Consider the following 23,394-nt stretch of genomic DNA (forward strand, 5'->3'; position numbering starts at 1 on the left):
AAAAAAAAAATTCGGAATTTTCATTTATTTATTTTTTATAATATACATTGTGTATATTATTTTACTTTTCCAAATAATTCCTATTTTTGTTATATTGACAATTTCTACATTTTTATAACGAAATTTTAAAAACACGATAAAGAAATAATTTAATTATTAAAAAAAATCAAAAAAAAATACAATGAATTTGCAGTGAAGATATGGAAGGGTGGAAAGATTATTCAAAATCATTAGGGTTGTATGAAAAAATTGAAAAATTACATAAAGAGCATATAAATGAAATAAAATTTTATGAGGGATACATAAACAATGAAAATAAATTAGGAAATAATAAAAAAAATCGTGATATTATAAAACCGAGTATGTATAACTATGATGTAATGAATTATTATAAAGACGAATTAATATTAAAAAAAAAAATTTTAGAATTATCTGAAGATATCATTACAGCAATAAATAATATTTATGATATGTTTCGGCTTTGTAAAGAAAATGTATTTTTATCATTTAATGGAGGAAAAGACGCTGTTGTTATTTTACATTTATTTAGATGTGCATATGCAAAATATTTATATGATATAAAGAGTAAAATAATAAAACCCAAATTAATTTATTTTAAAGATGATACTAATGAATTTCCTGAAATTTATCAGTTTGTGAATGAATGTGTATATATATATGATTTTGATCTAAATATTATCAATGGCAAATGGGAAACTAGTATAACACATTTTATAGAATTTATTCAAAAAAAATATAGAGATACTTGTATAGACAAATTAAATATAAATCAAACAGATTCTTCTTTATTATCTACTTCTATAGCATTTATTAACGGAACTAGATATAATGACACATATAGCGAAAAATTGCATATTTTAAATGTTAGTTCAAAAGGGTTTCCACCTTATTTATATTTAAATCCTATATTTTATTGGACATATGGAGCTGTTTGGACCTTTATTTTATATTTTAAATTAGATTATTGTATTTTATATGACCATGGTTATTCTTCTATAGGCTCTATGAATGATACTATTAAAAACGAATTTTTAAAATGTAATGATTGTTATTTGCCTGCTTATTTTTTGAAAAATTGGGAATATGAAAGATATAATAGATTATTTCATAAAAAAAAATAAATATAATATTACAAATCATACTAATCCATACAATTTTTTTTTTTTTTCAAGAAAATACCAATATACATATGATAAATATATTTCTTTCTTATTAATGGTGCTTTACTAAATACCAGAAGAAATAATATGTTTTATCCCTCCCCAAAAATAAATAAATATAACTATTTTTTAGTCCCATTATTTTTATTATTTTATAAATTCAAAAGATCAAGAATCGTGATCAAGGTCGTATAGACAATATGCTTTTACAATTTCAACAAAATATTTTAATAACCTCGAAAAATATGAACAGTTAATAAATATTTTCATTTTTTTCATTTCATTTTTTAAATTAACAAAAAATATATAGCCAGCATTTGTATACGCATTTTTTTAAGTAAAACTATTTTCGTTTACAATTCTTTTTCACATTTTATTTGTTCATACGTACCTCTCTTTTTGCTTTAATTTTTACATTTCATTTTGCCTTAATTTTTTTTTTAATTTTAAATAAAGTTATAATTAAAGGACTATGTGTGGGTATTATACCCTTTACAAAATCCAATTTGAAGATCGAATAAGGAAATAAATCGTTTTCAAATTCGTACTTAAAAAATTAATAGAATTTTAAGATAATAATATATAGAGAGTAAAAGGACAGCTATGTAGAATCTCGTTTATGTAACACATTAAGCAGATGTTTATAATTATAAAAAATGCTAATAATATGTGTGCGGGATAAAGAGTTGCATATAAATAAATATGTAATAAAATTCATTTTAATTATAATAAAAATTCACAAAAAAAAAGCACACATATACACAAAAAAAACGCAATGTGGTAAATTTATTTAGAATAACAAAAATATATTACACAAAAATCAGAAATTTAATTAAAATTTTTTTAGAAAAATATTTTTTCCTTTACTATTTTCCATTCAAATTTAATTTTCATTTTGACCATTATCAGAACTATCAGAATTATATTCATTCAAAATTGTTGAAATATTTTCTTTTTTTTTAATAATAAACTTGTAATGTGTTTCCAAAGGTTTTTTCGAAAAAATTAATTGATTGTTTATATTTATTCCTGTCTTATTATTTTTTATGCTATTATGCTTGAAAACAGTTTTATCTTTTTCTGAATTATTATTCTTTATTTCATTTTCTTCCTTTTTATTTATCGAATTATGTTTCTTTGAAAAATTTATAGATTTTTCATCTATTTCATTTATATCGCTCATTTCATCAATATCAATCACATTCTCATAAAATTCATCATCTTTTACAATAAAATGAGAATTATGCGATTTTATGTTCATTATATTTTGAGATAAATTTCCAATTTTCCTATTTTTGTTAAGAAGGTCAAAGAATTTTTTTTCATCATCAAAATCGAGATTATTCATAAATATATTATTTTTATTATTTTCCATTTCATTTTTTTCATATAATTTATTTAATGCTTTATTTATACTACTAAACTTATCAATATGTCTTTTATTCATATTTTGTAATTCTTCTAATTGTTCATTAGTTTTTAATTCTTGTAAAGCATTATATGATTGATTTTCAATATTTTTTACTTTATCTTCTTCACCATTCGCATTTGATCTATAATATTCATCTGCTATTTCTTGTTCTTTGTGAGCATCATATGTTCTTATACCTCCTTCTATTAATACATAATCCCCATTTTTTGGATCTGTTTTAAAAATAAATTCATTTCGACATTCTGAGCATTTTCCATAAAATTTCCAAATTGGAATATTTAAATACGTTTCATCTTTTAACTTTTCAACTCTTGAATTAAATTTTGTACCCACATAAGTAAAGGCTTTACATTTGCTACATTTTAATGTAAATGGATACATCATTCTTATATTTAAAAATTTCTTTTTCTTTTTATTATACTTATTATTTTTATTCTTCTTCTTTTCTATTTTTTTCATTTCCCTCTTTTTTTCCATCAATTTATCCGGATCAAAATCCGGTGGAATATATTTGTTCAAAACCTTTCTTTCTGCCATTTTTTTTAAATATTTGTAATAACTTCAAATCATAAAAACATATCGATTAAAGCATATAATTCCAAACTTGATATTTATACTTTTATTACATATATTTTTGAAATTATTTTTATTATTCAGAAATATTTTATATAAAGATTATGCTATATGCTTGAGGCGTATGTGAAATATTTTGGAAAAGGGAGAAACAATTATGAAAGTTTTGAAAAAATTAAAAATGAAAAAAATGTATAATTAAAAATTATTATTTTCATTCTAATTCACCTAGCTTTTCCTTTTCCTTCGTATATTTTTTTCAATGATAAAAAAAAAAAAATTTGCATATGGTAATTGCAAAAAAAATTGTATGAGATTTATGAAATCATTTTTTTACTAGCACAGACGGACAGAAAAGGGAGAGGTAGTATATCATTATATTTCCTTTTTTATTATCATTAAAATACGAGTATTAATTCTTTTATTCCTCTTTCCTTTATTCTCTTTTTTTTTTTTCATGATACTTAGCCAATAGCATATAGAACAATTTCATATGCCATACATTTTTTTATATCACAATTTATTTTTTGTAAATTAATTAAACTCTTATATAGCTTTTAATTCAGATAAAAAATGAAAAATTTAAGAATAATGAATAAATGTTATACATGTATTTATATGTGCAAATATTATAGATCAATTATTGTGTATATTATACATAAAAAATGTTTTATAACTGAAGATTATATTAGCTTCCCCATTCAATATACATATTAAGCTTTTTTTAAAATGAAAAAAATTCAGACATTAATTTATCACTTTTTTTATGAAAATTGTTACTTTTGTGCATGTACATCATTTTATGAAATATTGGAAATATAGAAAAAATAGGCGCATATATCTTCAAATAAAAATATATAAAATTTATGTTATATATTTTTTAACATAATTGAGGAAAATAAATAGAACCGATTGATAAGTGTATATATACAAACACTTGGATGTTAAGGAAAAAAAATCGACTATCCATTTGAATTCCTGTTATAATTGTAAAAATATTTTATTCCCCATATTGCTAACTTATTATGTAGCATTCACATTTTTATTATAATTTTAGAAAATCAATTATTTCTTTTGATCTGTATCTTTTTTCTTGTTTAAATCACATTCTCTCTTTTCTTTTTCCTGTTGTAACTGATTCGCATCTAATACTTTTACGACAAACTCATTATTTGGACGATCATCAATTAATATGCCCATATTAAGAAGGTGCTGATCTCTCAATATATCACATTCTTTTAATAAGTTTTCATTATTTGTTTTAATATCTTTTATAAATTCGTTAAATTTTTTATCATTGTCAAGGGAAGCTGTATCTGAAGCATCAGTTTTAATTTCCTTGGATACCTTCCTAATTAATTTTGCATTTTTCTGTAAAATTGTTCTTATATTACTTCGGTACGAACCAAGAACATGTAAAAGGTTATCGAAATTATTTGATTTAGTTTTTTGTGGTTCATCATAAAATAAACCAAATGTAGTCATAATAAAATTTATATATTGCTTCAACTCTAATAATAATCCTATTTGTATTTTTCCATTTTGTAAATAAATATTGATTTCTGTAATTAATTTTTGAATTGATACTAAAGCTTCTGGGGTGTTAAAATTATCGAGAAAAAAATTATGAATATTAGTTTTAGTTTGTCTAAATATGTTATTTAATTTATTATCTGTATCATTCCAATAAAGATCACAATTATTTAGATCAAAATTTTTTATTTTCATATTAATTAGTGCAAAAAAATTTGTAAAAAATTTATCAATTTCTATGCATTGCGTCATTCCTTCTCCATTTGGGCTATAATTCATAAAACTATCCCATTTATTAAGAAGAAACAATATACGTATTTGGTTAGATGTATATTTTTTTAACATGTTTTTTATTGTTATAAAATTTTTCAAAGATTTGGACATTTTCAATCCTTCAATGTGCAAATGACCAGAATGTAAAAAGTAATTTACCCATTGACTATGATCAAAGAAAGCTTCACTTTGTGCTAATTCATTATCGTGATGTGGAAATCTTAAATCTACACCACCACTATGAATATCTAATACCTTTCCTAATATATTACTAGCCATTGTTGAACATTCAATATGCCAACCTGGTCTGCCTTTACCCCATGGTGAATCCCAAGATGGTTCGTTAGGTTTTGATGATTTCCATAAAGCAAAATCGTAAGAATTTTTTTTATTTTTTGAGATAACTCCCAAATCTCCTTCTCCTTCTAGTATTTTTGTTTCATCTTTAACAGACATTGGTTCCATACGTGCATAAAAATGATTAGGGTTTTTTTTAAATGCATCTATATCAAAATATACACTACCTTCACTACTTACATATGCATATTTATTTTCAATTATTTTTTCTATAAATTTTATTATTTCATTTACATATTCACTAACTCTAGTTATTGATGATGGTAATAGAACATTCAAACTTTTCATATCTTCCCAAAATTCATATTCCCATTTTCTAGCTAATTCAGTAAAATTTACTTTTTCTTCTTCACTCCTTTTTATTATCTTATCATCAATATCTGTTATATTTATGACCATAAATACATCATACTTAAAATAGTTTGTCAATATTCTTCTAATTATATCAAAACTTACATACGTTCTTGCATGTCCAAGATGAGCTGCATCATAAACTGTTGGCCCACATGCATACCATTTTATGGTGTTTCCTTCCTAAAAATAAGAATAAAAATGAAGAAAATCAAATAAATAAAAATGGAATAAAACTAAGATATTATTGGTTGATTAGAGACATTTCAATGAAGTAGCAATCCTATATTGGTTTACTTGAATTCAGAATTTTGAAAAAAAAGTTATTCCTTTAGATCGATAATGCATATAAAATACCTTTTTTTTTCAAAACAACCATGAAACAATTTATTTAGTTGCGAAGTATGTATAGACTTACTTGTGGAACAAATTCGACTTTGCTATGAGTCAATGAATTATTCACCATCAAATTGGTAATTGTTTTATTTTCCTTGGATGGCATAGTCCATTTTGGTAAATTGCTGTTAGCCTCCATGCTTGAATGAAATACCTTTTTAATTATTATGTATTTGTCTGATTAAAAATGTTGTAAAAAAATATAAAACCAATTAATTCATGGATTTCAGTTATTTGCTATATATATTTTTTTTTACTACTTTAGAGCGTACACACAATAAAATTAGCAAAATATATATATGATATTTTACTAAATTTAGAGCTACACACAGTTTTGCATATAAAATTTTCATGAAATAATATAAGGATGATATTTGAAGGAAAAGTATTGAATTTTTAAGGGAATAAAATTATGCATCATGTATTTATGAAAATAACATTTCGTAAAAATCAATATAATGCCATACACACACTTATATGTAATATGCTATAATATTTACAGCATACACATGTTTTTTATTCGCATATATAATTTATGAACTGTTCATAATTTTTAGTATTTTTTTTTACTTTTAATAAAATTATTCTTGCAATGCAGGTATTTTGGAATAAATAACATTCCCTTTTGTGAAAATTTCCCTTTTTTATTAAACTGATTTTTAAGGGATATGTTTTTTGTTGTTTTATTTTTCCTATTATAGTAACTATTAATATTTATGGAAGAACAAAATAACGTTTTTCTATATAAGGTCGAAAAAAGTGTCAAACATAAAAATTTAAACAATTTCATTTAAATCAATAGCACATCCATATATACGTATGTATTGTAAATATGTATATAATATATGAATAGAACTGATAATTATCAAATTCATAAATATAAAAAATGCCTATAGAAATCATCAATGCTGCATTATCATTACTACTATACTTTAATATTCACTTATTTTTCCCTTTTTTGTGGTTATTATAATATGCAAATTTTCTCAAAATTTTTACTAAGTGTACATTTTTTTGTATTTTCTATAAATGACAAAAAAAAAATACATAATTGCCCTTAAAAAAAAGATAGATCAATTTTATTTGCAATATGTATTTATAAGGGCAGTAAAAATATTGCTATTAAAATTTTTATTTCGTTATTAATACATATCATATTTTATTAAACCGTTTTATGTTTTTAATCTAAAGAATTAATAATATGCCACATGTAATGTAGAAAAATTATAACGTTATATTTTGTTATTATATCTTTATTTTTTTTTATAATTTATTTAATTTTTTCTTATGTGCTATAATTTTGCAATATGCTGATTTTTTCAAAGGGGACTTTTTTTCACCAATAATATATAAAAATGCATATGTTTAAAAAAAACGTATCTTTTCAATTTATTAAGAAAAGATATTATATTTAAATAAAAATATTAATAGGAATAAAAAATTCCGAACATTTGTAGTCGTATATATTTTATTTTTTCATTACTCATTATATTCAATGTCTGACAACACAAAGCAGAGCAATAGTAGTAGCAATCAGAACGACAACAATATTAGCAAAGGATATGATGCAAAAAAGGAGAAAGTATTAGAAAATAAAAAATGTAGCAACAATAGCGATTTTTCAAAATGTGACAATACTTATAAAGATTCTATATCACTTAAAAGAGAAGATAAAAGTATAGAAATGGAAAAACCACGCGATAATAATTTAGTATGTAAAGGATGTGGCGAAAATCTAACGAAAAAATTGAGTTGCCCTGTATGTTTAAAGAACAAAATAAATAGCTATTTTTGTAATCAAGAGTGTTTTAAACGCTCTTGGAAAGAACATTCTAAAATGCATAAAAGTGAAAATGAGAATAATGAAAAGAATGCAAATAAGGAATCAAAACAAATTGAAAAAAACAATTGTACAGAAATAACAATAAAAGAATTATTTCCACAAAATTATGACCCTAGTAATAGAAAATATTGGATTTATGATAATCATTTAAGCAATTTTATAAATTATGATTTTACTGGAAACCTAAGACCATGGCCTATATCAAAAATGAATTATGTACCTGACCATATTGAAAAGCCAGATTATGCCATTACTTCAATACCTGCATCAGAATTGAAATATAAAAGAAAAAGTGATATATATGTAAATAATAGTGACGAAATTGAAAGAATAAAAGAAGCATGTATATTAGGTAGGAAAACTTTAGACTATGCGCATTCATTAGTTTGTCCAGGAATAACAACTGATGAAATTGATAAAAAAGTTCATGATTTTATAATTAAAAATAATGCATATCCATCTCCATTAAATTATTATGAATTTCCAAAATCATGTTGTACATCTGTAAACGAAATAGTATGTCATGGTATACCAGATTATAGACCATTAAAAAATGGAGATATTATAAATATAGATATAAGTGTATATTACAAAGGTGTACATGCAGATTTAAATGAAACTTATTTTGTTGGAGGAAACATATCAAATGAAGCTAAACAACTTGTAGAAACTTGTTATTTTTCATTAATGGAAGCAATTCAAAAATGTAAACCTGGTATGTTATATAAAAATCTTGGAAATATTATAGATGCTTATGTATCGAAAAAAAACTTTTCAGTCATTCGTACTTATTCAGGGCATGGGGTAGGAAAATTATTTCATTCAAATCCAACTATACCTCATTTTAGAAAAAATAAAGCTGTAGGAATAATGAAACCAGGTCATGTATTTACAATTGAACCTATGATTAATCAAGGCCATTATGCAGATGTGTTATGGCCAGATAAATGGACATGTGCAACTGCTGATGGAAAATTATCAGCACAATTTGAACACACTTTGTTAGTTACTCAAACTGGAGTTGAAATATTGACAAAAAGATTCCCTGATTCCCCAAGCCTTGGATTTGATACAAAGGATGAGCTATACATTATGTGATTCATAAAAAATGATAAAAAAAAAAAAAAACAAGGCATCAATTATGAATGAATTAAATAATATGTTGTTATATCGAATCAATATCATGATACACAATTTTGTTAATGTGTATTTTTATTTTTTTTTTAATGTTGTTTTAAAATTATGTGGTTAATTTTTTTTATTCGTATTTTCAATTTTTATGCCCACTTAAATCGGGCATATGGTTTAGTTTTATTTTGTCTGAATATCAATTCACCAAATTTAAATATTTTATATTTTTTAATAAAATTTCTATTATGTTCATAATTTTTCATTGTTATAAAATATAATAACTCAAATATATTTCTTTTAAAAAAGAAAAAAAATTAAGAAAATATTAATATTTTTTATTCGTGTATTTTATCAAGAAATTTTTTATTTCGAATTGTTTACCTCATGAACATATTTATTTACCACATGCTTTACCTAATTTTAAGTTTGCCAAATAATTGAAATATATACAAACTTACATGTGTATATATTATAGGAATGTTTCTACTTTTCGAGCTACTCATCAACATATATACATGTGTGTAGCTATAAAAAATAATTAGGAATTTGTTTTTTTTTCTTTATTAAGAGATAATTATTTTCAAACAAATATAATAAATAGTTATTTTTTTCCCTTTTTTTTAGTAAAATGATTTAAAACTATGAAATATTTTTGATAATGAAAAAGCTAATTGAAAAAAATGTAATCAAAATAAATTATAACACTTTTGTAAATCAATATAAAAAAGCTTTTAAATGTGAAAAGGATATAATTGATGAAGAACTATATGAACATTTTATTATAAATCCTTTTACTTACTCTAGACCATTTGGATGCTTGCTTCCTAATTATAACAACACAGAAAAATATTATTTAAATGGGATAAATATTTTTGAAATAGTAGATTATGTTAGCATAAATGAGCGTTTGTATAAATTTGAAAATGGAGATAATGATGATGATAGTGATCAAAACGAAGAAAATTTCACCAATTTGCTCGAAAATTCAGAAAACGAAGATATAATAGACTATAGTAACAGTGAGGTGGAACATGGAAATGGAAATAAAAAGGGGATAAAAAATAAAAAATCGAGAAAAAATAATGAAAGTATGAAAAACAAAGGACGCAAAAAAACAACTAATCGTAACATGAACAATAATAACTTCACTACACAAGTAAAAAAATGCAATAATAAATATCGAAGAATTTTTCGTTTTTTACTATTTGATGGTAAATATTTTATTTATGCTTATGAATACGAATTTAATGAAAATTTTAATTATCTTGAGACAAATAAATATAAATATCCAAAAATAATTTTATATAATAACCCAGTTATTAGGCGTAAAGTAATATTATTAAAAAAAAACCAAGCGATTATTTTATTTAAAGGAAATACAACAATAGAACAAAATAGTTCCAATATAAAAGATGAAGAAAAATACCATGATATAGTTAACGTTAATCAAAAAAATTATTTTAATTATAATAATAAAAAAGATGAACTTATTCCTATTTCTACAAAAAATGAATCAAATTATTATAACTGGTCTGATAGTTATAATATGTCTAATCAAAATAGGAATCGTAATGATGATCTAAATTATTTAAGCAGAGAAAATAATATAAGACATTTTTATTACGAAAATGAAAATTTTAAAAATACATATACCAATTCAGGCATTGGCAAAGACGAAGAAAATTATAATTATTTTTATAATGACAACAATTCAAAAGGTCATAATTGTTTCACATTTCATCAAAATAACGATAATAATGATAAATACAAACATTTTAAAAGTTGTACACCCTTAAAACAGGCACCTAATATTAATGAAAATGTATATAATAAGAATTTTATTCAAACAAACTCAACAAATAATAATTCAAAAAATAGCAATCAACTAATAGATTTAACAGAGGATTTTTTTTCATCTAAATTTTTCCAAAAATCACCGGATATAAATAACACATGTAATGATGTTATTATTTTGGATGATTAATTTTTTTTGTTTTTTTTTAGTAAATCAAAAATGTTTATATGTCAATATGCATATTTATGTAATTAGAAAAAGAAAGTTATGAGAGGATCGAAAAAAAAAATAAATATATGACCCCCAACCTATTATTAACCATGATACCCGAATAGTTATATTTCATCATGCTTTAAAAACATATTTGAACAATATTTCGTGCAAAAATTGGTGGTAGGCATATTTATTATACTTTATTTTTTTTTTTTTCAAACTGTATAAACAAGTTTATGAAAAATTTTCTTTAAATCCCTATATTAGTTGGGTTATTTTAAGGGCTAATGCGTTTTATGGCTTTTTACTAAAATTTTACATGAGCAAAACGAAAAAAATATGCACACAAAATTAAAAAAAATATGCACACAAAATAAAAAAAAAATATGCACACAAAATAAAAAAAAAATATGTACATAAAATGAAAAAAAATATGTACAAGCTAGGAATAAATTAGGTTATCTGTCGATCTACACACATCCTCCCATGTTCCGTTGTTTTTTAAAATTTTATATGCTCTTTTCATCTCATATATAATTGTTTTATAATTTTGAGGTAAAATATTAGCAACGTTTTTTCCTATTTCGAATGGGTTATCAACGAAAAGGTAATACGATTCGTAGCTTTTCAATGATGCAAAATTTTCATAATAATTATTTATGTCGCGTATAGCTATTATACCACTTTTATATTTATAGCCATAAAACTTGAAAAATTCTAGCATTAAGGTTGAAATGTCTACTTGGCTAGCATGGTCATAATTTTTATTATCGCTACTTATACCATTTTGGATATTCATTCTTTTTAGTTCTTCTCTTATAATAACATCGTCTTGGCAATACTTACAATCAACACCCATAACATAAAAAGATTTTTCATTTCTTCTGATTGATATATCTTGAAGTGAAGTTAATATTTTTGGCTCCATAACATATTGTAAAAAATGAATTACCATTAAAATTAATGAAAAGGATGACAAAAACCCTTTTGACCTATCATTTATATTTCTCTTTTTTGACCAGTATTTTAAAGCTATTCCCATTAATTGTAATCTTTTATCTATACTTACATATTTTTGAATTAATTTTGAATTAATTACTGCTAAAATATTATTTACTGAAATGTCACATGATAGTTGAAATGTATTTTTATGATCATCACAATAAAAATGTATTATTGGAACTTTTGCTGAAAATCTTTGTTCAATTATTCCGTTATGATAATTATTTAATATTAAACATATTTTTTTTAAAAAACTTATCTGATCTTTTCTATTAAGCAGAATTGGAATTTGTATGCATATATCTATGTCACTATTTTTCATCCAAAAACCATTTATAACAGAACCAAATGGAGTAACATGACAATTTTTATATTGTTTATCAATTTCGTTTTGCAAAATTTTTAAAAACTGTTTTATATTGTTAATATCATTTGAGGATGGCCTTAGTTCTATTTCTAATTTGCTTAATTCTTCATTTAAAGTGTTTATTTTATTATTATCTCTATTATAATATAATTGTTCATGTTGTGTTATGCATTGGTTTAAAACTTGTTTCATTTTGGAATATTCATTATTTGAAACTCTGTAAAGTATATTGGGCCTAAAATTGGGGGTCCTATTTTTATCATTATTATTTTTATGTAAACATATATTTGTATCACTATCCCTTTCTTTTTCTTGATTTATTTTTCTAGAATAATCATTTTTATCTTCAATTTCTCTATAATACTCTTTCTTGCCATTATTTCGTTCTAGAATATATATTTCATCATCTGATTCATCACTATTAATAATGTTATCAGAAAGTTCCTTAGCAACCTTAAAGTTTGTTAATTGTATTTTTTTATTTACTTCATATGTTCCATCATTGTATATATACTGATTTTTTATAGTACTAAACTGATATACAAAGTTCAAATTCACTACAACTGGGAATGTGAATTGCGGCAAACTGTTTATATTTGAACAATAACTTAAATTATATATTTTTTTATTTTTTTTTATTATTTTTGAAATCATTGACAAAAAGCTAACGTTCATTTCATTTATTCAGACTACTTGTATATATATTATTCCTCAAAATATATGATACACCATGATATCACATAAGTTGATGAGAGGTGGTATAATACTTATTTTTCAAAAAAAAAATTATATCCATATGCTTTTAATAATTTTGCATAGCGTTTTATTTTTTTTTACCACCCTTTTGGATCAAAAAAAAATATGTTATGTTTTAAATATAAATTTATTTGTGCTATTGTTTGTATAAATTTATTTATTTTTGGAAAATAAAAACATAAGAAAACATATATGGAAACACGCTCTTCACGAGTCTCAAATTTATCCCGCTGTTTTCTGGAAATATAAACATACCCGATATGACCGTTTCATCATTATTATCATTATTATTATTATCATTATTATTATTATTATTGTTGTTTGATTTTTTTGTGTAAAAGGCCACAATTTGGAAATTAATTTAAATAATGAAGATAGCAATTACTGGACCTATTTTACATAAAAAATAAATGCATGACAACTACACGTCCATGTGTGTATTATAAAGATTTATCATGCTTTAAAATAAGAACAAACCAATAAAATTCACAAGTTACGAATACAATATACTTATTCCTAAATATTTTCATAGGCGCGATACAGATACAAAAGAGTCGCTTATATATATGTATAAAAATAACAAAGTATTTTTATTCAGATATGTTGTTTTTTATGTAGGTGAATTTAGAAAGACATAAGCTTATGAATTAATACAGAAATTTAATTAAAAATAGCATTTTAAAAATACTAATATGCTTGTAAGCTAAAAAAAATAAATAAAATTATATGCACAATTAGATGCATAGCTATATATGAGAACATTCTCAATTAAGCATACGGCTAATACCATGTTAAAATATTTCTTTATGGTATTACCAAGTACTTTTAATTTAAAAAAATAAAGTATTTAAAGTAATATATAATATGGTAAACATTTGGATTGATTAAGGATTTTGAAATGAATATGAGGTGGGGCATTTGTTTGTTTGCTTACTTGTTTGCTTGCTTGTTTGCTTCCTCATTTTAATACATTCCCCCCATGTCACCCATTGGATTAACCGAGTTCATGTGGGATGACATTTCTTCAGTTTTTCCATCTTTTGAATCTACAATTGCAACTTCAGTTGTTGTTAATAAAGATGCTATTGAGGCTGCATCTGAAATGGCGGTTTTAACAACTTTGGTGGGATCGATAATTCCTGATTCGATCATATTTACATATTTACCTTCTTGAGCATTAAATCCCATATTTGAATTTTTTTCTTTAAGAATATTTCCTGCAACAACAGATCCTTCATGTCCTGCATTTTCTGCAATTTGTTTGATTGGTGCTTTACAAGCATCTTTAATTATATTAACTCCGACTCTTTGGTCATAATTATCAGTTTGCACTGAATCTAATTCTTTTGAAGCAAATAATAGTGCACTACCTCCACCTGGTACTATACCTTCTTCAACAGCTGCTTTAGTAGCACATAATGCATCTTGTATTCTATCTTTAATTTCATTAACTTCAACTTCACTTATACCACCTACTTTTATTAAGGCAACTCCACCAGTAATTTTGGCTAGTCGTTCTTGTAATTTTTCTTTTTCATAATCTGATGTGTTATTTTTTATAGCATTCCTAATACTTTCGCATCTTTCACTAATTTCTTCTTTTTTTCCTTCACCTTCCATAATTAATGTATTATCTTTAGATACATTTATAGATTTAGCTTTTCCTAAATATGAAATTACATCTGGATCATCTAATTTTAATCCTGCTTCTTCAGTAATAACTTTAGAACCTGTCATAACGGCTATATCATGTATAAGCGCTTTTCTATGCTCACCAAATCCTGGAGCCTTAACTGCACATATTTTTAATCCTAATCTTAATTTATTTACTATTAATGTAGCTAAAGCGTCACTATCAACATCTTCTGCAATAACTAGAAGGGATGATTGATTTTGTAATACATGCTCTAAAACTGGCAACAAAGATTTCACACTTGATATTTTCTTTTCATGTATAAGTATATATGGCTTATCTAATTCTACTTTTTGATCTTTACTATTATTAATAAAATAAGGAGATATATAACCTCTGTCAAATTTTATACCTTCTACAATTTCTAATTCATGTTGTAATGTTTTTCCTTCTGTTACAGTTATAGTTCCTTCTTTTCCAACTTTTTTCATAGTATCAGCAATTAATTGACCTATGTTTTTGTCGCCATTAGCTGATATACTTGCTACATTAAATATTTCTTCAGTGGTTGTTACATCTTTTTTTATTGAATTTAAATATTCTAAAACTTTTTCAACTCCTTTATTTATTCCTCTTAATAGATCCATTGGGTTCATTCCAGAATCTACTGCTTTACATCCTTGTTGAAAAATAGAACGAGCTAAAATTGTAGCTGTTGTTGTTCCATCACCTGCTTTATCATTTGTATTTGCTGCAACTTGCTTAACCATCTGTGCTCCGAGATTTGCTAATTTTTTATTAAATTCAATACTTTTAGCAACTGTTACACCATCTTTTGTTATTTTGGGCGATCCAAATGATTGCTCTATTATTACATTTCTTCCTTTGGGTCCTAATGTTACACTAACTGCATCTGCTAACTTGTTACACCCTTTTGTAAATATAAAAAAATAAATAACATTTATGTCTGTGCATACTGCATCCATACGAAATGCATACTATATACATACTATATAAATACTACATACATACTAAATGCATACTATATACATACTATATAAATACTACATACATACTAAATGCATACTATATACATACTATATAAATACTACATACATACTAAATGCATACTATATACATACTATATAAATACTGCATACATATCAGTGCATGCAAAATTGTAAAAAGAATAATTTTAAAAATTGTTTAATTTTGTTATTTAACCTATTAGCATAGCTGTTCTAGCATCACTTCCAAATCGAATATCTTTGGCTACATTTCTTTTTTGAATTTTATTTAATATTGAAACACATTTATCTGCATTTCCATTGTGTATTGTTTTCCCACACAATCTAGATAGCATTTTGAAAAAATTATATCAAATTAAAAAAATAATTAAAAAATTAATTATATATATATTTATTTAAAATTCTGAATTATTACAAAAATAAACCAAATATATCTTAGAGAAATTACCAGCATATTATAATATACGAATTGTTGTTTATAAAAAAATATAAATATAAATGTAACATTAAAATGTATATAGTGTAAATTAAAAGGAAAAAATATTTATGTATATAGAAGATCTATCGCTTATATATAAATATATGGATATGGAAAAAAAAAAATTTTAATTATATCAAAAAATAAAAGTATGTATATACCACCCTATGTTTCTTTATTCAGAATATTAATTTTATAGGCGACGCTATTATTTTTTTTATGGGAAATGAGAGCGCCTCGAAATAAAATCACCTCATTTATAAATGCGCTTCGATATTATATTTGATATGCAGCTTTAAGCATAAACGTATAGTCACTTTTAATAATATGGCAGCTTTAATAAGATAGTTATTTTTTAAGGTGCATAATAATAGTATTCTTTGATAACTCAGCACATGCATTAAAAAAAAAACATACAATTTTAAATGAATGTATATATATTTCGTATGAAATATAGAAAAATATTTATCTTTTAATTAAAAAGAGGTAAAATTAAAAGTGTATATAAAATAAATACATTTTTAATTTATTTATATTCTCCAATTACTAATACCCATATTGTGTTAATATATGCAAAAGGATATATTTTGCGGAAAAATTAAAAAAAAAAAAATTGATATTTACAAGATTATATAATACACATATGCATATTACACCAGGGTGATTTAAAATATATGTTTATTTTTCTTAGTCTAATTTTTTTAAAAATAATGGAAAATTTTCTATAATATATTTATTATTTATTTCATGTTCTTGACTATGCTCAACACTTTCCTTTTTTTTTAATTTTACTTCATATATTTGTGTATCGTTTGAAATATTGAAATTTGGGGATGGATTCTAAAATAAAAAAAAACGAATAAAAATATGTAAACGGCTATTATGCATATACTAATGTATTATTGTCACATATATTTACATGATATATATTTCTCGGTTTTATATATACTTGGGTATTCTGCCAACTAAAGTCTAAAACTTCTTTCCATTTGTTTGAATTTCTGTTTATATTAATTTTTTCTAATAATTTTGGTAATTCATCAAAGTTTAAATTATATGGAAAAAAAAACAGTTTTTCTGAGCTAAATAGTGTAAAAGTAAATGGAAAAATAAATGTGTTATAACATAGATGTTATATTATTGTTCGTTTTTGCATATAACATAGTACCTTTCAATTATAGGAGAGCTCATAGAATTTATGTAAAAATTTGTATTGACAGAATTGTGTATCCTTATCTATAATATTACAAATATGTATAGAAATAAAAAAAATTGGAATTTAAGTTACATCACTCATTTTATTAATTTTTTTTCCTCTTATTATACCTGCTTCGAATTTACCAAAATATTACAGTCGACACAATTATAAATTAATAAAGATGATTCAACTGCTGGGATCCTATAAAATAAAAAAAAAATTTGAATATAAGAATATATTATTTGCTAATTCAAAAGATGTATAATTGTTTTATGATTAAAAGACTTATATATTTTTATGTGCTATTTTTTTAAAATCATACCAAATAGTGCAATTTGTTATATTTTGTATAAAAACAGAACTTAATATGTCAAGGAATATAATTTCACAATTATTCTAAAAAAAAAAAAACTCATGTCATTTAAACACACGAACTGAAATAATAATGAAATAAAAATTTTATGAAATATATATAATTCACTTATTTTTTGTTTGTGTTGTAACCATATTATTTATTAGTAAACTTGAGTATGTCCCTTCGCCTATTCCTCTTATTATTCTATCCAATAAATTTTGAAAAATAAATAATTCATAAAAATAACTACATTTACATTTCTTTATTTTATCTCAAATATATGCATATATCCCCATGCAATATAATATGATATTATATACACATTTAATAATACAACATACTTTATATTTTTATCATTTTGAAAAGACAAATTGTGTTTATTTAAATCGACTGGCATGTCTATTAACTCATTATGTTCAGGATCTTCACCAATGCAATAATTTTTTGGAATAAAAAAATCATCATCAAAATTTTGATTAATGTTTTGGCATTCTATGTTACTTTCATTTTTAATCATTTCATGTTTTAAATTATCCAGTTCTTTTGTTATTTCTTTTATTTTCTATTAAAATAAAATAATATAAAAATAATTTTTTTTTTAAATATATCAGAATAAATATGGAATAAAACTATAATTCATTTTAATAATATAACAATTTAACCTTTTCATAAATAATAATTGAACTGTGCCTAAGGAGTTGAAAATATACATTTGATATTTTTTCTTTTAATTTTATACATTCAGAAAACAATTCATTAATTTCATGTAACTTGCTGATATTAAATTGGTTATTTTTCAAATCTGAAACTTTATTTTCAATGTCTACATAATGAAAAATATATGTAATATATTTATATTTACATTTTTAACGATTATATAGACAAAATAATAACAAAAAGTGGAGAATAATTTATAAGAAAATTAATAAATTATAATACTAAAATATTTAGCACACGCACATACACATACTACTACACATTTATATATCTAGAGCGTTTTATAAGACATTTAATAATAAAAAATATATTAAACCTTTTAATTTTTTATGAACTAAATCATCACAATCGCCTTTTGTTAATTTTCCATTCATTGTTTTGTTTTTTTTTTGAAAACAAATAAATAATAAGTATATTAATAATTGTATATTTGTAAAAGGATACACCAATTTTAATATTGATAAAAAAAATGATAAAACCTTAACAATAATAGTAAGCAAGGTGAATAGAATAATATAAAAAAAATATCAAAGGAAATAAATTATTTACAGGATCAACAAGTAAAATAAAAACAACCCCAAATATAAACATTGGTTTTTTTATTTGATTAAAATTTTGTATATTTTAAAAAATTAATATTTCAAATAAATGAAATATATACACAAAGTATGAATTTTTTAACTTTTATGTATAGTGTATATATCATTTCATAGCTAAATCATTTTTATATTCGTTATATAGCAATGATAATATTTTTTAAGAACTTTTATGATTTAAAATGGATAAAAATAAGAAATATATTGTACAATAATTTTAATAGTACATTTGTAGGGAATAATTTAAAATGGTAAAACACAATTCCCCCAAATTATGTATTAAAGCTTTTAATAAATATTGTATTATTGACAAATGTGTATTTTATTCACATTCTAATGCTTAATATTAACATATTTCCTAAAACATCTAAAACGCATGAATATAATATAGGAACAGTTATATTAAATTTATTTTTGTACTTTTTTTTGCATTTTTTTTGTGTTTTTTTATATTTTTACAATGTTTTGGGAAAAAACATACTTGGAGTATTTATTGGGAAACTACTTATATAATTATTAATTTCCTCGCCATAAAAATTAGCTGTTATGTCTTTAAAATTTTTAGGGAAATTTAATTAAATAATAAAATGTATTAAAACAAATATTAATTTTTTATTTTAATCAATATTAAAATTAAAAAACACATATAAATACACACCATAGGCAAAAAGAAAAAACGCACATGCGTGTATACTTTTGTATTTAGAGCATTTCATGAGATTAAAAAAAAAAAAAAAGGCAAAACTTCTGGGAATTTATATAAAATATATAAATTGTAAAAATAAGATATATATATTATTATTTTATCATCTTATTAGCGATTTGTCATTAATTACCACTATTTTTTCGGGATTTTATTTTACTTATTTATTTTATTTTATTAAATAATCTTTAATTTTGTTTAATATTATTTTGACTTCATTTACTCGTATTTTAATTATCATAAATATTACACCAAATATTCCTCAGTTAATTATTATTTTAACAAGATGGATAAAGAGCAATATCACACTCAAGAAGTATTATTGAAAGCTCAGTATAATGATGAAATATTGAAGGAAAATCAATTTAGATGGGTAATAAAAAATGGATAAATAAACAGAATAGCATGGACTAGTAATATGTACATATATATTTGATTATTGTTTCATTGAGTTGTTTTCTTTTTTTTCTTTTTTTTCTTTTTTTCTTTTTCTCAAATTTTTATTCCTAATATGACTAACCTTAGGTTATGTTCCCTATAAAGTACAAAACATTTTGGGTAAATTCAAAAAACATGAAAATTATTTGGCTTTTGCATCAGAATATGCAGATTTTATATTATGATATGCACATATATATATTTTTTTTTTAGAATTATTACAAAGAAATAGAATCCCTTTTTTGGACTGCAGAAGATCATAACTTCGATAAAGACAAGCCCTTTTTGAATAGTATGGATAAAATTACATTATCCAAATTGCTAGAACTCCTTTGTTTTTATAGTTTAAAGTAAGAAAAATAGTTAGCTCAATTCGAAAAGCACACACACAGTTTAATGTTAGTCCGTTTTTATATGATTGGCAATTTCATCTTCTTTCTTTCTGTCTATTTGTTTTTTTCATTTTTTTTCATTTTTTTTTCATTTTATTTCTTTTCAGAGATTTACATTTATGCGACGAACAAGCAATCATAACGAGCAAATTGTTAGATATCATTCAAATACCAGAGGGAAGAGCATTTTATGGATTTCAAATGTGCATGGAAAATATACATAATGAAGTATATGCATGTATTTTTGAATCATATTCTTCAGATTCTAAACAAAAAAAAGAAATAATTGATAAAGTACTAAAATATGAAAGTGTTTTTAAAAAACAAAATTGGCTATATAGCGAATTTGAAGCTAATATTCCTTTTTATAATAAGCTTATTCTTTTATATATATCAAAAGTACTTTTTAATGGAGGTTTTAGTATATTAGCTAGTCATTGTAAAGAAAATAATATTTTATCATGCTTTACTGGGGTACATGAAAAAATTCAAAGAGATGAATATTTGCAAGGGGATTTTTCTGTTATGTGTTGTAATCATTTAAATAATAAATTAAAATATGAGAGTGTACTTTATTATTTTAAATCTGCTGTTGAGTTAGAATATAATTTTTGTGTAGACATGCTAGATTTTAATTTTTTAAAAATAACAAAAGAACAAGTAAAGCAATTTTTGCAATATTTAGCTGATACTATGTTACTTAATTTAAAATATCCAAAACATTTTAATTCAAAATATCCATTTACTTGGAAAGAATTTTCTAAGGTATTCAATTCTTATTACTTTTTTATGTTTACACACTTTATTTATCCTGCCAACTTTTCATTAATGATATATTTTTTTTTTTTTCAGATTGTTGTCAGTGAAAATGCAAAGAACGAATCTGTTAAAAAATCTAGCGATCTTTATGGAGAAAAACAAATAACCTTTGATGAAGATTTTTAAAAAAAAAAAAAAATTACATAACTGTACCTCATTATATATTGTCTCGTTTTATAAATATAAATTAGCAACTATTCTTTCATTTGTATCATCAACATATTTTTTTTTATCGAGTTAATGTCATGAAAAAAAAAATAAGAAGAAAATGTTCCATATATTTTTTGTGTGTATTTTTATTATCATATTTCCAATCGAATAAGATGAACGGAGTAGGAATTTTCGTACATCATAAAAGTATTTTACATTGTATTTATATATGTCTCTCTATGGCACATATGCATGCATATACACAATATTGTTTATACGCAAACTTGTATTAATTACTCATAAATATTACTATTTACAAAAAAAAACACAATACAATTGTGCGTATATATACATATATATACAAATATGCACACACATGTGCATAAAAAAAAACCCAAATATTAAAAGCCATTTAAAATAGCTAAAGAATAAAAGATAGTAAAATGCGCCATAAATAACAATTTTGATATATACATCATTAATTTAAAATAGGAAATCGATTATTACTTAAAATTGTAAAAGTAAAGATTTTTTATATGGTAATGTTTACAAAGTACCTATAAGTTTGTAATCATTTTATCATTATTTTATTTATATCATTATATGAACATTCATTTTGTTCTTTTTCTTATTTTGTATTTCTATATTTATCACGGCGTTTTTGAAATAATTAGTTCGCGTAGGGCCAAGGCACTAACAAATTTGCATTTTTTTAATTCATACAATATATTATGATAAGCAAAAATATGAAAAAAAAGGAATGTATTGGAAACGGGGAAAAATGCTATTTAAGATCGCACTATTTAAGATTGTACTATTTGAGGGGGGAAAGACTTATAAAATGTATAAATTTATTAAGCTTATATAAAATAGGAATAAAAAAAATAAACTAGGAAAATCCCTCTTTCCATTTATATACGCACTAATAATATAGGTGGTGTGTAGTAAAAAATTTGTTAATTTGCAAGGCTACCATTATATAGTAAAAAAATAAAAATTAAATTATATAAAATTATTTATAAAATTATTAATAATATAAATATGTGCGTATGCATGCTTATATATATTTTTTATTTATCCAAAATATTTAATATTGCATTTATAGAAATATGTAAATAAATAAATAAATGTATAAATTATTAAAAAACGCTTCTGTGTATATATATGTTTCACAAAAAAAAATACTTTGTGTTATATATAAAGATACAGTTATATCTACACTAATCCCCTTATATATTCGAATTTCAATAATACACTCATAAAAATAGCAAAAAACATGCTACATATAACATGCATAGGAATAATATTATATGGTATATGCATCACAAAAATTGAAAGAGGCTATATATGAGGTGCTTTTTTAAAAATAAAATAATAGAAAAATAAAAAAAACATAACCCACAATCCGATAACATAAAAATAAATTTCATATATATTTCCTGCATATATATATTAAACTTTCATGCTTATTTTTTTTCTCCTATTTTAAATTATACTATTTTATGTATGAATGCCTCAAATATATAAATTTTTAAGCTTGCCATAAAAAATATATATTTAAATATTTTTATAAATTATAAAAATATATAATTCTACAAATAATTACCGAAAAAAAAAACTTTTATTTAATTCATTCAAACAAATTAAAATAACATACAATTTTACTCTCTTATTTGCTAAAATA

General features: G+C 22.8%; 9 protein-coding genes across 9 annotated transcripts; 4 read left to right on the plus strand and 5 right to left on the minus strand.

Moving 5' to 3' along the window:
- Positions 1-200: 200 nt before the first annotated feature.
- Positions 201-1,142, plus strand: PBANKA_1213400 (FAD synthetase, putative; the record flags this gene model as incomplete). The annotated part of the gene is made up of 1 exon (XM_034566191.1): positions 201-1,142. The coding sequence occupies one exon, from the start codon at positions 201-203 to the stop codon at positions 1,140-1,142; it is 942 nt and encodes a 313-aa protein (XP_034422812.1).
- A 922-nt stretch (positions 1,143-2,064) lies between these two features.
- On the minus strand, positions 2,065-3,150 carry PBANKA_1213500 (CWC16 domain-containing protein, putative; the record flags this gene model as incomplete). The annotated part of the gene is made up of 1 exon (XM_034566192.1): positions 2,065-3,150. The coding sequence occupies one exon, from the start codon at positions 3,148-3,150 to the stop codon at positions 2,065-2,067; it is 1,086 nt and encodes a 361-aa protein (XP_034422813.1).
- Positions 3,151-4,251: 1,101 nt separating this feature from the next.
- On the minus strand, positions 4,252-6,886 carry PBANKA_1213600 (cysteine--tRNA ligase, putative; the record flags this gene model as incomplete). Its single annotated transcript, XM_034566193.1, has 3 exons — positions 4,252-5,883; positions 6,119-6,273; positions 6,667-6,886. The coding sequence occupies 3 exons, from the start codon at positions 6,884-6,886 to the stop codon at positions 4,252-4,254; spliced, it is 2,007 nt and encodes a 668-aa protein (XP_034422814.1).
- A 705-nt stretch (positions 6,887-7,591) lies between these two features.
- On the plus strand, positions 7,592-9,037 carry PBANKA_1213700 (methionine aminopeptidase 1b, putative; the record flags this gene model as incomplete). Its single annotated transcript, XM_034566194.1, has 1 exon — positions 7,592-9,037. One exon carries the CDS (start codon positions 7,592-7,594, stop codon positions 9,035-9,037), a length of 1,446 nt encoding a protein of 481 aa, XP_034422815.1.
- Positions 9,038-9,728: 691 nt separating this feature from the next.
- On the plus strand, positions 9,729-11,054 carry PBANKA_1213800 (conserved Plasmodium protein, unknown function; the record flags this gene model as incomplete). The annotated part of the gene is made up of 1 exon (XM_034566195.1): positions 9,729-11,054. One exon carries the CDS (start codon positions 9,729-9,731, stop codon positions 11,052-11,054), a length of 1,326 nt encoding a protein of 441 aa, XP_034422816.1.
- Positions 11,055-11,520: 466 nt separating this feature from the next.
- PBANKA_1213900 (nucleotidyltransferase, putative) lies at positions 11,521-13,122 on the minus strand (the record flags this gene model as incomplete). The annotated part of the gene is made up of 1 exon (XM_034566196.1): positions 11,521-13,122. The coding sequence occupies one exon, from the start codon at positions 13,120-13,122 to the stop codon at positions 11,521-11,523; it is 1,602 nt and encodes a 533-aa protein (XP_034422817.1).
- A 1,044-nt stretch (positions 13,123-14,166) lies between these two features.
- Positions 14,167-16,199, minus strand: PBANKA_1214000 (heat shock protein 60, putative; the record flags this gene model as incomplete). The annotated part of the gene is made up of 2 exons (XM_034566198.1): positions 14,167-15,767; positions 16,061-16,199. The coding sequence occupies 2 exons, from the start codon at positions 16,197-16,199 to the stop codon at positions 14,167-14,169; spliced, it is 1,740 nt and encodes a 579-aa protein (XP_034422818.1).
- Positions 16,200-17,029: 830 nt separating this feature from the next.
- On the minus strand, positions 17,030-18,986 carry PBANKA_1214100 (tubulin binding cofactor c, putative; the record flags this gene model as incomplete). The annotated part of the gene is made up of 9 exons (XM_034566199.1): positions 17,030-17,182; positions 17,292-17,424; positions 17,511-17,578; positions 17,669-17,741; positions 17,863-17,936; positions 18,045-18,099; positions 18,237-18,457; positions 18,558-18,718; positions 18,929-18,986. 9 exons carry the CDS (start codon positions 18,984-18,986, stop codon positions 17,030-17,032), a joined length of 996 nt encoding a protein of 331 aa, XP_034422819.1.
- A 1,211-nt stretch (positions 18,987-20,197) lies between these two features.
- PBANKA_1214200 (ribonucleoside-diphosphate reductase small chain, putative) lies at positions 20,198-21,686 on the plus strand (the record flags this gene model as incomplete). The annotated part of the gene is made up of 5 exons (XM_034566200.1): positions 20,198-20,284; positions 20,437-20,469; positions 20,563-20,699; positions 20,849-21,506; positions 21,594-21,686. 5 exons carry the CDS (start codon positions 20,198-20,200, stop codon positions 21,684-21,686), a joined length of 1,008 nt encoding a protein of 335 aa, XP_034422820.1.
- Between the last annotated feature and the right edge of the window lie 1,708 nt (positions 21,687-23,394).

This window comes from Plasmodium berghei (assembly GCF_900002375.2).
Source record: "Plasmodium berghei ANKA genome assembly, chromosome: 12".
Taxonomy (NCBI): Eukaryota; Apicomplexa; class Aconoidasida; order Haemosporida; family Plasmodiidae; genus Plasmodium; species Plasmodium berghei.